Source organism: Mya arenaria, chromosome 8 (assembly GCF_026914265.1).
Source record: "Mya arenaria isolate MELC-2E11 chromosome 8, ASM2691426v1".
Classification (NCBI taxonomy): Eukaryota; Metazoa; Mollusca; class Bivalvia; order Myida; family Myidae; genus Mya; species Mya arenaria.
This window is the reverse complement of record NC_069129.1, coordinates 63654787-63669439: the sequence shown is the minus strand read 5'-3', so window position 1 is coordinate 63669439 and position 14653 is coordinate 63654787. Positions and strand designations below refer to the sequence as shown.

Genomic DNA, 14653 nt, shown 5'->3' with positions numbered 1-14653 from the left:
TTGTTTTCGATAAAATGGCCGAGGAGTTCCGAATGAGTAGGCTAAATGGGCATTCGGAGCTCCTCGGCCATTTTTATCGATAAAAATGGCCGAGGAGTTCCGAATGCTAAATGGTCTCTTTGAACGGAGCACAAAGCATAGCTTTATTTACACTTGGTCTCAAAGGAACAGAATACAAAGACATGGACTCATGTTACAAGCATTGGGTGTGATTTAATGGCGATAAATATCAATTTCAAGTCTGTGCTGTAGAAATGTACAGTATACCATAAACTTAAACATAACATTAACCATAAAAGGAACTACAGGTATATATTGAAAAAAATGGCGCATACCTTATCAGAGTTATTACGCATATGTTTAGCACAAAATAACTCTGCCAATAATATTATTGAAAAAATTCTGTAAAACTACAGAAATACTTGATACCCTTTTGATATTTAAACATTATTGGGAAGTGTGTGTGAAAACTACAGCAATACTTAAAACGTTTTTGATATTCAAATAAAACAATATGCACATGTCAAGCACATACTGCTTTCTCATATACCCTTCATGACCTTGTTTACAAATTGATCGCAGTTTTTCCCCTTTTTAAAAAGATATATTTGTTTTAAATATTGTCTTAGTGTTTTAAGCACCTCATGTAAACTATCATTATCATTTGCAAAGTGAATACTGAAATGACAATGTTAGAGGTACAATAGTCGACGCTCTGGCTATAATAATCCAACGCATTGGGTTAGGGTTAGGGTAAGCATGGATTGCATGGGACAAATTATAATATGAAACTCAGAAGTAGATTCAGGGCCAGTTTTATTAAACTTCGTACGAAGTCTTCGTGGCCTACGAAGTGATCGTAGATTTCGTGTATAGTTCATGCGTGGTTTTACTGAAAAATAGTTCGATAATTACAATAAGACTAATTTCAGGTACTGCCACAAAACATAGGCCAATAGATAATATCATACCACGTAACTTGTAGCTGCATGTACATGTACATATTATTATCAAGTACAAACTATTTTTAAACATGCATGTATGTAACTGATAACATGTGTACAACTTATCCTAGTTTTATACGACTATGTTTATGTCAACGCGTCACTTAATTCTGTTCCGCTATTTATAGCGGTGGTGGAGTGGCGGATATGCATTCGCCGACTACTCAGTGGATATTTTAAACTACGGTAGTGTCTTGTGTTTAACATGTTAAGGGTATTTTCTGTTTTGGTTTGCGGTTATGATATTCGATAATGAAGGAATACGCGTTTGAACGTTGATCGTTTACTCATTTGGGGGTCACCTCGAAGTCTTTTAATGTTAAACATCTAAAGAAATAGTAAAATGATGAAATTAAGGTTAATACTGAAATACAGATCTAAGAAATATTTGCGATGCTTGGTGGTGATCTTATTGCTGACATTTATGATATATTGTAACTTCACGGTCCGTCACGTGTACCGGAACTCCGGGGTGGCGGTCGCCTGCAGCATCCCCCGGCTGGACCCGTTTGACGCCAGCATTCTGCCCTACGTCTGGGAACCAGCCCCTCTCACGTGCGACGCAGGACTCATGCTGTTGGTCTCTGACCCCAAGGGTCTTATACAGTGGAACGACACCGCGCTCCGACTGGCGGGAATAGGAAAGGGACAGCTTCCGACGTGTATTTACCGTGTGATTGAACTTGGAAGTGACTTCAAAACTAAATACGGACCGGAAATAACATTCAGACCGCCGGCTGTTATTTCCTCAGAGTTCTTTCAGGTTATATGTAAGAATAGTAAAGGGGAGGCGGTGTTTGAGAGGATTTTCAGTGTCATCCATGAGGGAATAGGAAAGAATCATTCCACCCTCCGGGATGATAACCCGGAACGTCTGAGTGTGGTGTTACTGGGTATAGACTCCGTGTCCCGGTCCGCCGCCATCCGGAAGTTACCAAGGACTGTGAAGTACCTCACAGAGGAGTTGGGCTCCTACGACTTCCGCGGAATGATGAAGGTGTGTACAAGGCAAAGCTGTCTCTAGTTGAAATCCATATTTGCATTGCATCTTGTGGCAAGATATATACATGTATTACATGTATTTTGAAAACAGTATACATTTACATAGTTTTTTGCTGAACAAAATGTTAAGTACGTATCAAAGAGTCAATAACAATTGAATCATTGGTATTAAATTCTGTGAATTTGCCTGTGCAAGAGTCCGACCCCAGACGAGCATTTACAATTATTGATACAGTTGCCTTAAATAGTGCCAATATCTTATAACAATAAGAGTTACTGCCATCTGTGTAGCGGATTCCTCCACATCAATATTTCTTATATGTTTTAAATAATACTATCTGTTTTACATGACGTTCTGGCATTAAATCTCCATCAATTATAACAGTGCCAATGACTGGTAATGGTTAATATCATTTTCGAGACATTCAAAAAGGTCAAATTAACAATAGTTATTAGCGAACTAGCTTTTTTACGGGTTAAAATCATTTCGTGACGTGAGAGATCGATTTTTGGAATCCAATTATAATGAGATTGTGTCGATATGTTTCTTTCATGCTCGCAATATTTCTATTTGTTTTATGCTTATAAATAATGATGAGCTAAATATGCTTAAGTTAAATAAACATTCTGTTCTGTTCAGTTTTGAACATGTTTGTGCACGCGAATCCCACTCATGAAACTTGTTTTGGCTGAACAGAATAGCGTGGCAATGATTTAGTCTGAGATCTAATCGAATAAAGATTTGAAGCAGAAAATGACAAACTATCTTCGTGTTTCTAGAAAAATATGGTCGTGCACCATCATGCATATCAATAGTTGTAATGAAAACGTTTGAAAACTGTACACAAATATACAATGCAAGTTCAAAATCAAGGGTTTGAACATAATCGTATGAAACTTTCAAGTAGCTTAAATTTGTGTGTTTGGTTAGTGCGATATTTTATTACTGTTTGCTATATACGTCAATATTTGCTCCTGATAGGAGAGGAAATAAATGTTTGATACCCAATGAACTAGAGCCATCACTTGAGGTCGTAAGGGCCCCAAACGATAGTATATTTGGAGTGGGGATTTCAAGAGGATTTCAGATGTATGTACATGAATGTAAAAAAATAATTAATTATGTACATATTTCTTAATCATTAAGATTTTACTTCAGGTCATCTAACTGACTTAGAATACAACCTCATTGGCTGAAACATTGTCAACGCAAAATCTGACATAGGGTGTCTGAGTATGTAGGCGGATTTTTTTTTAAACCCGAAAAAGGTGCTATTCTTAATGAGTAAGCCTAGCCTTTCAGCCATTTCATTAGCTGAAAATGTAGGGTGTATTTGAAGGGGGGGGGGGTTCAAGAGGATTTTTTCAGATGTATTAACATGCATGTAAAAGTTTTGTTAAAAAAGAGTAAATTATGTACATATTGTCCAAGAAAAAATAACTTAAGCGCAAAAAAGAGAGAATTCAATGGACTTAAGGGAAGATTACTCTGTGAGTTACCTATGGGAGTTATGGTTATTCAAATCGGAATAAACCTGGGGCCAAAAACTTATTTTTCGAGGTTCACTCCCTTTCTTGAATATTTTGTTTGGAAACAAACTGCTATTAAGTAATTGCCATCAACTAATCATAATTCCTGATAAGAGCGATTTTGTTTAAGTTGCTCTAAGAGATATGATTCTTGTACAACACACAAGTTCAAATTACAGCAACATCATCAAAGTCAACAAAAAGAAAGCCTAGCTATCATAGTTCTAAGCATTCATTACTTCTGTTCTTCTATTGGGTAGATTGGGGTATCTTGACAATGGCAATGGCAACGAAAACATACATTTGCTATAAGGCCATCGGTCCATTGTAATTTACACAAATACATAATTTTAATATTACATATCCAATTCCAAGTCAATTTCGGTTTATCGCGGTAGCGAAGTAGATGGAAGGTTGCCTCCATGCATATCGAGACTGCGCAAATAAATCATCATGTGTATTTTAAAAAAGCTGCACTCTCACAGATTGACCATTTTTACAACTTTTTTATTTTTTGTTTTGGAAAGAGCATATTTTTGCGTTAATATCTGCAAACCAAATAAATTATAGATAAAAGATTGCTGACAAAAAATCAGATTGTAAATTTTTATATTTCCGTTCGAAAATTAATGTTTTATGGCTTAAACCTATAAACGGTTTCAAGAAAAATACATAAAACATCTATTTTTGAACTTAAATATAAAAATCTGCGATCTGATTTTTTGTCAGCAGTCTTATATAACTGCCTTCCATGGATTTTCGCAAAAATTGGCTTGTTCCAAGACAAAAAATAAAACAGTTGTCAAAACGTTCAATCTGTGAGAGTGCAGCTTTAAATCGGCATTTATCTCAAATGATTCTGACATGTACATTTGCAGGTGGGTGACAACACGTTCCCTAATCTTGTGGTGCAGCAGGCGGGTGTGTTGGACCCCGAGGACATATGTTTGTACTCCGAGTGTGATCGCCTCCCACTCATCTGGCGTAACTTCTCGGCTCGCAGCTACGTCACAATGTTTGCAGAGGACTGGGGCTACGAGGCGACATTCACCAACCATCGACCGGGCTTCCGGTCGCCGCCCACGGACCACTATATGCGGAATTTCTGGCTCGCTCTGGAGGAGCAGGCCGCCAAGGTTGGCGTCGATACGCTCAAGTCCATGCTCTACCCACTCGAGTGGACAAACCTCAAATCTCAAGGCGCTCTCACCGCGCGCCGGTTGTGCTATAAAGACGAGTTTAGATATAAAATATTGCTGAATTATTTGAAACAGTTCATGACAGTGTATAAAAGCAAACAAAGATATGCATTAACTATGGTAAATTCCGTTGCGCACCAAGTGGATAACTTTGTATCCTATGCAGACGAAGGATACCTCGATATACTAAAATGGCTGAAGGAAAACGGCCACCTGAAGAACACGATGCTAGTATTTTTCTCTGACCACGGGTCACGCCTGGAGCGGATACGGAACACGCTAGTGGGGCGGCTTGAAGACCGGATGCCCGTGCTGCACGTGGTCCTGCCAGATCACATCAAACACAAATATCCGCATATACACAACAATTTGATTGTAAATAAAGATAGGCTGATATCGCATTGGGACGTTTATAAAACTCTAGAGGATGTTTTAAATGGAAATTTTAAAGCAAAAACAGATTTCCTTGAAAAGCCTGGAGGGATCAGTTTGTTCCGGGAGATCCCGCCGGGCCGTTCATGCGTGGACGCGGGGATCCCGGACATGTACTGCGCGTGTAACGCAATAACGCTCCTCGATCCTCGCGGGAGTCCGGCAGTGCAGAGCCTAATATCAAGACTGCAGGCACACATGATAAAGGAAATAAACGGCTTTTTAGAAAACCACAAAGAATGTGCGAAGTTAAGAGTGCATAAAGTGCACGAAGTAAGACATTTGTCGAACGGCCTGCATTATGCGACATCAAATTACGGGTTTTACTCTACAATATTCGGTATGTTCATGTCACCGGAAGACGCCAGCGTGCGGTACGAATTGGTGCTGCAGACGTCTCCCGGATGTGGGCTGTTCGAGGCCACCTACCGCCTGTCTCCCGCCGAACAGCCGGTCAGACTAGGTAACATTATCCGCATTAACAGGTATGGCAGTCAGGCCAACTGTATGGACGTCGGGCACCTGAGAGTGTTCTGTTACTGTGGTAACGAGACAACTCCAGGGACGGGAGAGTGTTCCGGTGAAAAGCACTGACATGGACCATTGGCGTCGCACGGATAATAATGTGATAAATAAATGTTTAAACGTTTATGGCATTTCTTATGCAATCAGTTTATCTTTGAGAGGCATCGGCTTTAACATAAATGTTAAAAAAATACCAAAACTTACTTACAAATCATTTAAAATCATTTGAATGGTACACATGAAAGATGATTCGTCCGGAGTCGTGAGTAGCTAAGCTATATGATCATTTGAAATAACTTTAAGAGGCAGAATAAATTTGAGCTCCTTCTTAGTTCGATGTTACTAAGGTGACAATCGAAAACCTATAAAGTGAGCAAAATGTAAAAATTCATAGAATGAAAACAAAAACATTATTTTAAAGAGCAAGACATTTCCTATCATACATGTGTGAAGTAAAAGATCCGACGATTTACGCATACGTGTGGAGGGGGTTACGTTCTATTGTAAACGTAATATCTATTATTACGTTTTGTGTCAACAACCCAAACAAGTGTAAGAATTGTGGATGCCTTTTGACGCCATTTTATTTTGGAATCAATTGAAAGGTTTACTGATTGCAAACATGTTGTTTGATCTTGAAAGTTTGAACAATATGTCATTTTACGTTCGTTTGTGTTGAAATAAAGAACAAAAATACAATCCCATCTATCTGACATGTACATACGGTCATTTAGTTCGCATATGAGTTTTCAACAAGCCATACCATCTATCAAAGAGATAAACGGTTACCCTTAAAATCAACCTTTATGGTTAATGGCATATTGAATAAAAACTTATTTGAACACAGCATACATGTAGGCCCATTAAACAGCATGTACAATATTGTCCATGGTATAAAAATGTTTTACAACCGGGGTTTGTATTATTTGAATAGGATTTGAATTTAACTGAATGAAACCTGAGACAAGAGATCGACAATTCGCAAGGCTGAACTACTCGAGTACATATCTGGTTTCGTTTTATAGGACGCGAGTTAGACTTTTCTGTTTACAATTATTACAAATATACTGAAGATCTCAAATTTCACCTTGACAGATCTATTACTGACCTGACTTAACAAACTTGAGTTATAAACAGTACTGCCCCAAATCAGCATTGTAACAAATCTCATGTGATGTAATTTAAGAATATTGACCTTAAACATACACACCAATCTGACGGTGTAACATTAAATTTTGACTCCGTCAAGAGTCCTTTTTCAACGACAACATTTTAACATTATTTTTTTATCAGGAGTCGTTGAAAACTACTCAGTGTTAAATTGTGACCAGTAATCGTATCATTTTAATGGTTTATAAAATTTAAATTAAACGTTTATGATAGTGATCCAGTGTCCGTAGAAAAAACAAACACCTGGGACTCTTAAAAGAGAACAAGCGACTTCCACAAACTTACTGGCTAGCTTCTTTACACACAATTCCGCACGAGCTCGGATCTATGTAGCTTTCTAGAGTGATTTTTAAAGCTGCACTCTCACAGATTGAGCGTTTTGACAACTTTTTTAAAAAATTTCTCTTGGAACGAGCAGTTTTTTTGCGTAAATATCTGAAAACCAGTGATAAAAGACTGATGACAAAAGATCAGGTCGCAGATTTTCATATTTCCTTATTAAATTTGGAATGGAAATATGAAAATCTGCGATCTGATCTTTTGTCATCAGTCTTTCATCACTTGTTTGAGAGAGAATGAAATACATAACTATTCAGGACGTACACCATCTATATCAATATATACAAAACCCTATTCTTCATAGGCGAAGGGGTTAGAATTAATTCGCTCCGCACGCCCGAATATGTGTATTCCGAAAATATCATCAGGAGAATCATATAATATCGGGACAGTCGGTTCGTTTCGTAGATAGACTAATACTAGAAAAAGAAGGCCTGCAGTCTACAGGCTAAAAACACTAGAATACACAGCAAGTGTTTCCGGTCAAGGGACTATACCGATTGCTTGATTTCATAAGAGGAATTATTAAAAGTGCATTTCTTTTATCTGTTCAGCTACAGAAACAAAAAACTCAACAATTCAAAGAGCTCTATTACCAAATTTAAAGGTCTTTTCCATAAAGGTACCTACATGTACATTTACCAAACTTTTTTGACTAGTTTCAGCAGAGATCAGCGGAGATATGGGCCAAAAATAACCCAAACTAACAAACATTTCTTGCAATCCAACACGTGTTAATCGACCGAAATTTGTATCTCATAAGTACCTTGCATGCAACTATTATTGGGTCAGTTTTCAACGTTGAAAATGACCCGACTACAGTTTGGATGATATTCAAATATTGGTCCATTTCGGATCGAACTGCATTAAAGAAGTAATAAACGAAACTATACAGTTAATAAATTCAATGAATTGAATGACCATTTGATTGACTAAGTTTGCTTTGAATGCCCACCATGATCAATTTTCATTTAATGTTACACCAGCCGCCATTTATTGCGTAGGAAAAGTTACCATTTTATAATGCTATATAATGCCCCCATTACACTTGGCCACATCTCCACTACGTCCTCAAAAATCTGGCAGGGCGCAGTCAGAACTTGGTCAACGTGGAAGGAACGCAGTAGATATCGATAAGGACGTGGTATGGTCTCTATGGACGTGAAGGACGTGAGCGGACTTTGAACATGTTAAAAAAACGTAGCGATGACGTGGTCGAATCGCGACGTAGTAAGAACTTAATAAGAACGTATTAACGAAGGCCTGGACGTGGTGACAGCGTAACAAAAACCTAGTAGAAACTCGATTTACGTAGTGCAAGCGTGGTACTCGACGGGAAATATTGAACGGCGTTCTCATCGCGTTGTCTCTAGGTTGTCAGTGCGTTCTTGCTCACCCAAATATGCCAGTTATAAATAAAACACGGTAATTCCATCTAAATCACATTTACAAATACATTCAAGTCACAAGTCGTCATGAGGACATGACAAGCACTTGGTAAGCGCGTGATGCAATCTTCCTCGTAGTAAGAACGTACAAAGAACGCATTGGACGTGGTGCGCGCGTAAAGATGCGCACAGTAAACAGTGTATTTGAAACGTGCGAGACGCAGTGAATGCCTGGCAGAGACGCAGTATAAACTGGAGTAAAGCATTTTTAATATAACCGCGTCCTTGCTGCGTTCGTCGAAATGTCCAGGACGTAGTGCGGTCTTCATCTAGTGTGATGAGGGTATAAATGACGTCATGAAAATATCACAATATTATGACGTTATCTGACCGGGTCACCATTAAATGAGAACAAATTATAATAAAGTGTTTTTGATGTGATTCTTGCTGGATTTTATTTCAGTATTCATTCCCCTTATAAACGATAGTAAAGGCCAACTGCTTGCATGTTTGCTTACAAAATTTCTAAAATCGCTGAATTAAATTGTGTAATCGTGAGAGATCCTTTATTAATATTCTCGGTAAAATACAGCAGGCCCCAATTTCTCGAAACTTCTCAAGTCCCTTATAACAGGATTAAGCTAAACCCATTATTTTGTCTTTCAATATTTTGCGTTTTATATACTCCTTTAAGGTTTTAATACTTTCGACAGGAACTATCGTTACGATTATCAAACTAAACCATTTTTCATTTATAAAAAAATCACTACAAGTATGTATTTTGGCTTACGGAAATAAGCAACTTAAGCCTGTTAAGCTTAAGAAGTGTCGAGAAAATGGGTCCAGTACTGTTGAAGTACTTCTAGTTTAGAAATCTGGATTCTAGATAAATTTACCCCAAATGTCTTCCAAGATGCACTATTTCTCTTTTTTTAGAACACGTGCCATTTCACTTTTAATAACTTCAAATCCAGAAATGCACGACCAAATTTCAGCTCGGACAAACCTTGTAGAAGGCCGGGCGTGACTTGGACATTTGACCACATTGATTTGAGGATACACTTACTGTACTGTAGGCGAGTGAACCATGGGCCTATTTCAATAACGATATGTCATGAAGTTTAATTATCTTACGATCATATTTCGCTATTGGATATTTATCTGTAAAAACCAAACTTCAGCCAATATCAGAGGTTAAATCACGTTTGAGGAAACAAACACTTGTCACTTGTGATGTATCTTCGGATTTAAGACCACTGAAGTAAAGCCTGTTTTTTTTTTATTGAAACCGAGCCCAGGGCCTTAAAGCTGCACTCTCACAGATTTTACCATTTCTGCATTTTTATTTTATTTTTTGTCTTGGAAAGAGCATTTGTTTGCGTAAATATCTGCAAACCAATGATATAAGATTGCTGACAAAAGATCAGATCGCAGATTTTCATATTTTCGTTAATGTTTTATGGCTTAAACCGTTACCGGTTTAAGAAAAATGCATAATACATCAATTTTTGAACATATAAAAATTTGCGATCCAATTGTCATGGATTTTCGCAAAAATTGGCTCGTTCCAAGACAATAAATTAAAAAAAGTTGTCAAAACGTTCAATCTGTGAAAGTGCAGCTTTAATGATACTCTATAGATAAAAAATTGTCAATTTAAAGGCCAACACTCTGGAGTGAATTGTGTGATCTAGCTGTTGATCAAACTTGTTTCGGATATTATGTCCGTGAACATTGTCACCAATTTTAATAAAAGTTGGATAACATCTCAAGTTAGAGACCGGTCAAGTGTATTAAATTTTGGTCATTTTTTTTGTTAAAGAAGGATAAAAAAATAAGAAGTGGCGCTTTGTTGGGCGGTGACACCCTTGGCAGTTGGGCTTTTTCAGCACCGCCAAATTTACCAGAAATGCCAGTCTGGGGTGCAAGAAAATATTCTGCAGTTGTTTCAGGCCTCAAATAGTCCTATTGGTGACTGTTCAACATATCAAGATGGCATAACATGAACTGCGTGTAGAAGTCGTTGGGGGATTTTGAAACAGCCTTTAACATTTATTATATTTTCGTTGTGATCACTAAGGCCTCAACAAAGGGTATGTTTCTGGCATCCCGATTGATCCCATTTATTTACCATTAACTCGAAACAAAAAAATACCATAAAAAATCATTTGCAAAAAAATCTGTATCTGATTTTTTTGGCCGAAATATAGTGCTTTTGCTAATTTCATATCTAGATTTTTTTCAGAAAAAAAACTGGATTAGTTCTTTCTGCCATATGACAACGAAAATGCTCTTTGACAATAATTTCACTTACCATATTAAAACAAGAGGGCCATGATGGCCCTAGAACGCTCACCTAAGCAAAGGGCCACAACTCTGTGATAAAGCATCAATAAAAATGTTGCAATTAAAATATATCTTTACTGATGACGATGCCTTGTTTTATATTTATAAAGGGTTATGCAACGAAGCTACCTGCAAAAGTTTCATTGAATTTGGACTGGTAGTTTCAGAGATTTTTTTTGAAGCAAAACAGTGAGTCGGCCATTTTGTTGTTGTTGTTGTTGTTGATCAATCTCAATGTCTAGTTGTATTTTTGTAGAGGGTCATGCAATGAAGCTTCCTGTAATGTTTCAGTTAATTTGGCCTGGTAGTTTCAGAGATGTTTTTTTAAAGCAAAACAGGAAGTCGGCCAGGTTGTTGATCAATCACGACCCGTTATTCTATTTTTGTAGGAGGTTACCCAAGGAAGCTTCCTGTAAAGTTTCATTGAATTTGGACTGGTAGTTTTAGAGGAGATGTTTTTTAAAGCAAAACAAATTGTAACTCCTTGTATTTTTGTAGAAGGTTACCCAAGGAAGCTTCCTGTAAAGTTTCATTGAATTTGGACTGGTAGTTTTAGAGGAGATGTTTTTTTTTTAAAGCAAAACAGGAAGTTGGCCTTTTTGTTGTTGTCGATCAATCGTAACCCCTGGTTGTATTTTTGTAGAGGGTCACCCAAGGAAGCTTCCTATAAAGTTTCATTGAATTTGGACAGGTAGTTAAGTTTCAGAGGAGATGGGTTTTTTTAAAGCAAAACAGGAAGTCGGCCATTTTGTTGTTGCTGTTGTTGTTGTTGATCAATCGTAACCCCTTGTTGTATTTTTGTAGAGGGACACCCAAGGAAGCTTCCTGTGAAGTTTCATTGAATTTGGCCAGGTTGTTTCAGAGATGTTTTTAAAGCAATTGTTGACGGACGGACCGACTGCCTGACGACGGACAAAGACCGATCACAATAGCTCACCTTGAGCACTTTGTGCTCTGGTGAACTAAAAATTAACATATATAACATGGCATATAACCAGAAACAAACACCTTTTTTAACGCCTTAATTTTGCAAATAGCAAGTCATGTATTGCCCTTTATAATTGTTTTCATAAATATCAACAAAAAAAAGTTTCAGAATATATTACTCCCTTAATATTTTAATACCTTCATTATATGTAAGTGAATGAAAAACATAAATATTGTACAGTTCATAATGCACTTGTTATAAGATGTAATGTTAGTACATGAACAATTGATAATGTCTTGTTAAACTTGTAATATTCTTCAGATGAAGTTCATTTCAATAACTTTTTTTATTACAGTATATGCAACTCTTTTTTCCGCAATAAAGCTGCTGCTAACCACAGTTTCACTCAGAACGCTGTTAAACACAAGTGTTCTGGAGCAAGACAGAGTTCCATTTGCTGTTGAAAACAGGTTCAGTATCGAAGCAACATTGAGGTTTATATGCTGTTGAACACAGGTTCTCACAGGTTCTCTATCGAAGTACATCAGATTTCTTCATATGGATTATAATAGGTCTTACCTGTAAAGAGAAGGGAAATGTTTTAATTATTTTATTAACACATTGGAATACTTACCTTCTTTTTCAATTGAACCAGCAGTACTTCATTAATAATCTATGCTAACACTAATTTTTTTTGATAAAATTTTAATAGCTGTTGAGGTAAAAAATTGATAATAAATCCCAAATCTTAAAAAACTCTAAACAATAATTATAGGTTTTGAATATCAGTATCTGCTGGTAACAACCTTAATTCGACTGAGATCGCCTCTCCCCTGAAATAAGAATAAAAGATATAAGAGGAATGAATAGGAAAAAATAATGTTAATTAATTGCCAACTTATCAAATGTAAATACATTTTACTTTAATACAACATTAGTGCGTTTTAAAGCATTATATCCTGATTTACATTTTTTTACAGTGAAAGGTTTTATCATTAAAGATTTATTATAAAGCAAAATATATTAAATATGTTTTAAAAAGATACAACATAAAAATAATAAAGGAGATTATGTAAAATTTCACAGACCTTGTTATAGTATTGAAACCTGTTTCTTTTAGTAGTTTTGTAAAAGACAATACAAATTCAGTTTCAAGTCGGCCATTTGTTTGAAAAATATTTCCATATATTTTCTCAAAATAAACTTGGATAACTCATGGATTTTCCGATTCTAGAGAATGACACACTCTGTCAATACAAACACTTGTGCAAAACTATTCCAGCAATCCAGATTTGGGGATAACATCATTCAGGAACAAATAACAAATATATATACATGTAAAACCAGAATACTCAGGGTGTGTGTACCTATTTGAAGAACATATGAAAGATTACCACATCAGCTCCTTGATACTCGGCCAGGGCTGCCTCCCTAAAGAAGATAAAACCATTTAAACCTCAGAGTTAACCACAGCAATTTCTCACTTTTTTTGCTCTCTTCTCATTTGTTTTGTTTTCGTTTGAAATCCACAGTTGATTTTTCTTTTATTACAGTAAACCAACAACTAAATGCATAGAAATATGCTTTCCTGCAATTTTTGTGGTATGCAAATACTTTTACCAAAAGGAACATCAATGAACGAAAACCACAAACGTTTTGATTTTGAATATCTGACAGAATAAAACAGAACAAAATGCAATTTTTTAAACAGACTGACATGTATTTGTAAATACTGGACATTTGTGGTAATGTTCAATTGTCGAAGCCCTATCACATTACATTTGTTTACATTTACGTGAACCGTGAATGGTAATCGTGTCTCTATCGATGTCAGCTACAGGTCACGCGCTGAAACCTTGGGAGTTTATGCCCTTTGCAGCTGACTTTCAACCATCGATCTATGGCTCTTCCTCCGATTGGTGGTAAAGAAAAAGCAAATGTATGAGAGACTTTATTCGCATTCAAAGTTGACTTTTACAAAATAGGATGGTTATAATGCTGATGCAGGGATGAGCTTTGCAGACCAAATTTGTATGGTATGATCTAAACCTAACTAGGACTTTAAATTCAGCATTCTGCATTTCTTAATATGTATGGCAACGAAAAAGTATAGGAGAATGTTGGGATTACATAACAATTTATATTTTAATCTAAATAGAAAATTTTACAGTTAAAACACCAATAGAAAATAAGATTACCCAAAGCATTAACCATTCTGTACTCTAGTGTTTTTGAAGCACCTCAGTGCTGGGTTCCTGCATAAGAAAGCTAGAAATTTCATAAACATGAACAATGCATCAAATGTCATACAAAAATAGCAAACAATACATGGAACTCCATATCTAACCATGTATGCATGTATGCTATAAATTGCTTTCAATAAGCGAGTTATCTTTTTCAGCAATCTTTTCCTCTGATCATTTGCGAAAAATTCAATATTTTGTGTGAATCGCTTCCATGTATATGGCAATTTAAAAAAAAAAAAAATTAGTGACACATTGAATTCGCACCATCAAGGAATTGCAGATAGAAACCAACATAAGACCCCCCCCCCCCCCCCCCGTAAAAGTAAAGCAATCTACAGTATACAGGCTGATATAAAACAACTGGAATAACAATTGCACACTTAATCTCTTCAAAACTATCTTCCTTTTAATTCATTTATACAATGTCCAAGCTTAATGATAATATTGAATATGTTAATTCTGTCACAGTCAGTGTGTATCACATACAGTCAGCCACTTATCTTTGTATTATCAACTCCTCAGCAATTATGAACTGAACTGACTG

General features: G+C 36.4%; 1 protein-coding gene and 1 long non-coding RNA gene across 2 annotated transcripts; one reads left to right on the top strand and one right to left on the bottom strand.

Moving 5' to 3' along the window:
• Positions 1-1150: 1150 nt before the first annotated feature.
• On the top strand, positions 1151-6391 carry LOC128242322 (uncharacterized). Its single transcript, XM_052959427.1, has 2 exons — positions 1151-2001; positions 4415-6391. The coding sequence occupies exons 1-2, from the start codon at positions 1348-1350 to the stop codon at positions 5759-5761; spliced, it is 2001 nt and encodes a 666-aa protein (XP_052815387.1). The 5' UTR covers positions 1151-1347; the 3' UTR covers positions 5762-6391.
• A 4284-nt stretch (positions 6392-10675) lies between these two features.
• On the bottom strand, positions 10676-14402 carry LOC128243478 (uncharacterized). Its single transcript, XR_008262839.1, has 4 exons — positions 13653-14402; positions 13231-13294; positions 12670-12696; positions 10676-12442 (listed from the first exon to the last, which is right to left on the bottom strand). It is a non-coding gene; the product is annotated as an uncharacterized LOC128243478 (long non-coding RNA).
• Positions 14403-14653: the final 251 nt, after the last annotated feature.

Excerpts from the sequence above, each read along its gene's own strand:
- LOC128242322 (XM_052959427.1), top strand. The coding sequence starts at position 1,348 with ATGATGAAATTAAGGTTAATACTGAAATACAGATCTAAGAAATATTTG. Across the intron at positions 2,002-4,414 it reads ACTTCCGCGGAATGATGAAG|GTGGGTGACAACACGTTCCC; the intron begins GTGTGTACAAGG and ends GTACATTTGCAG.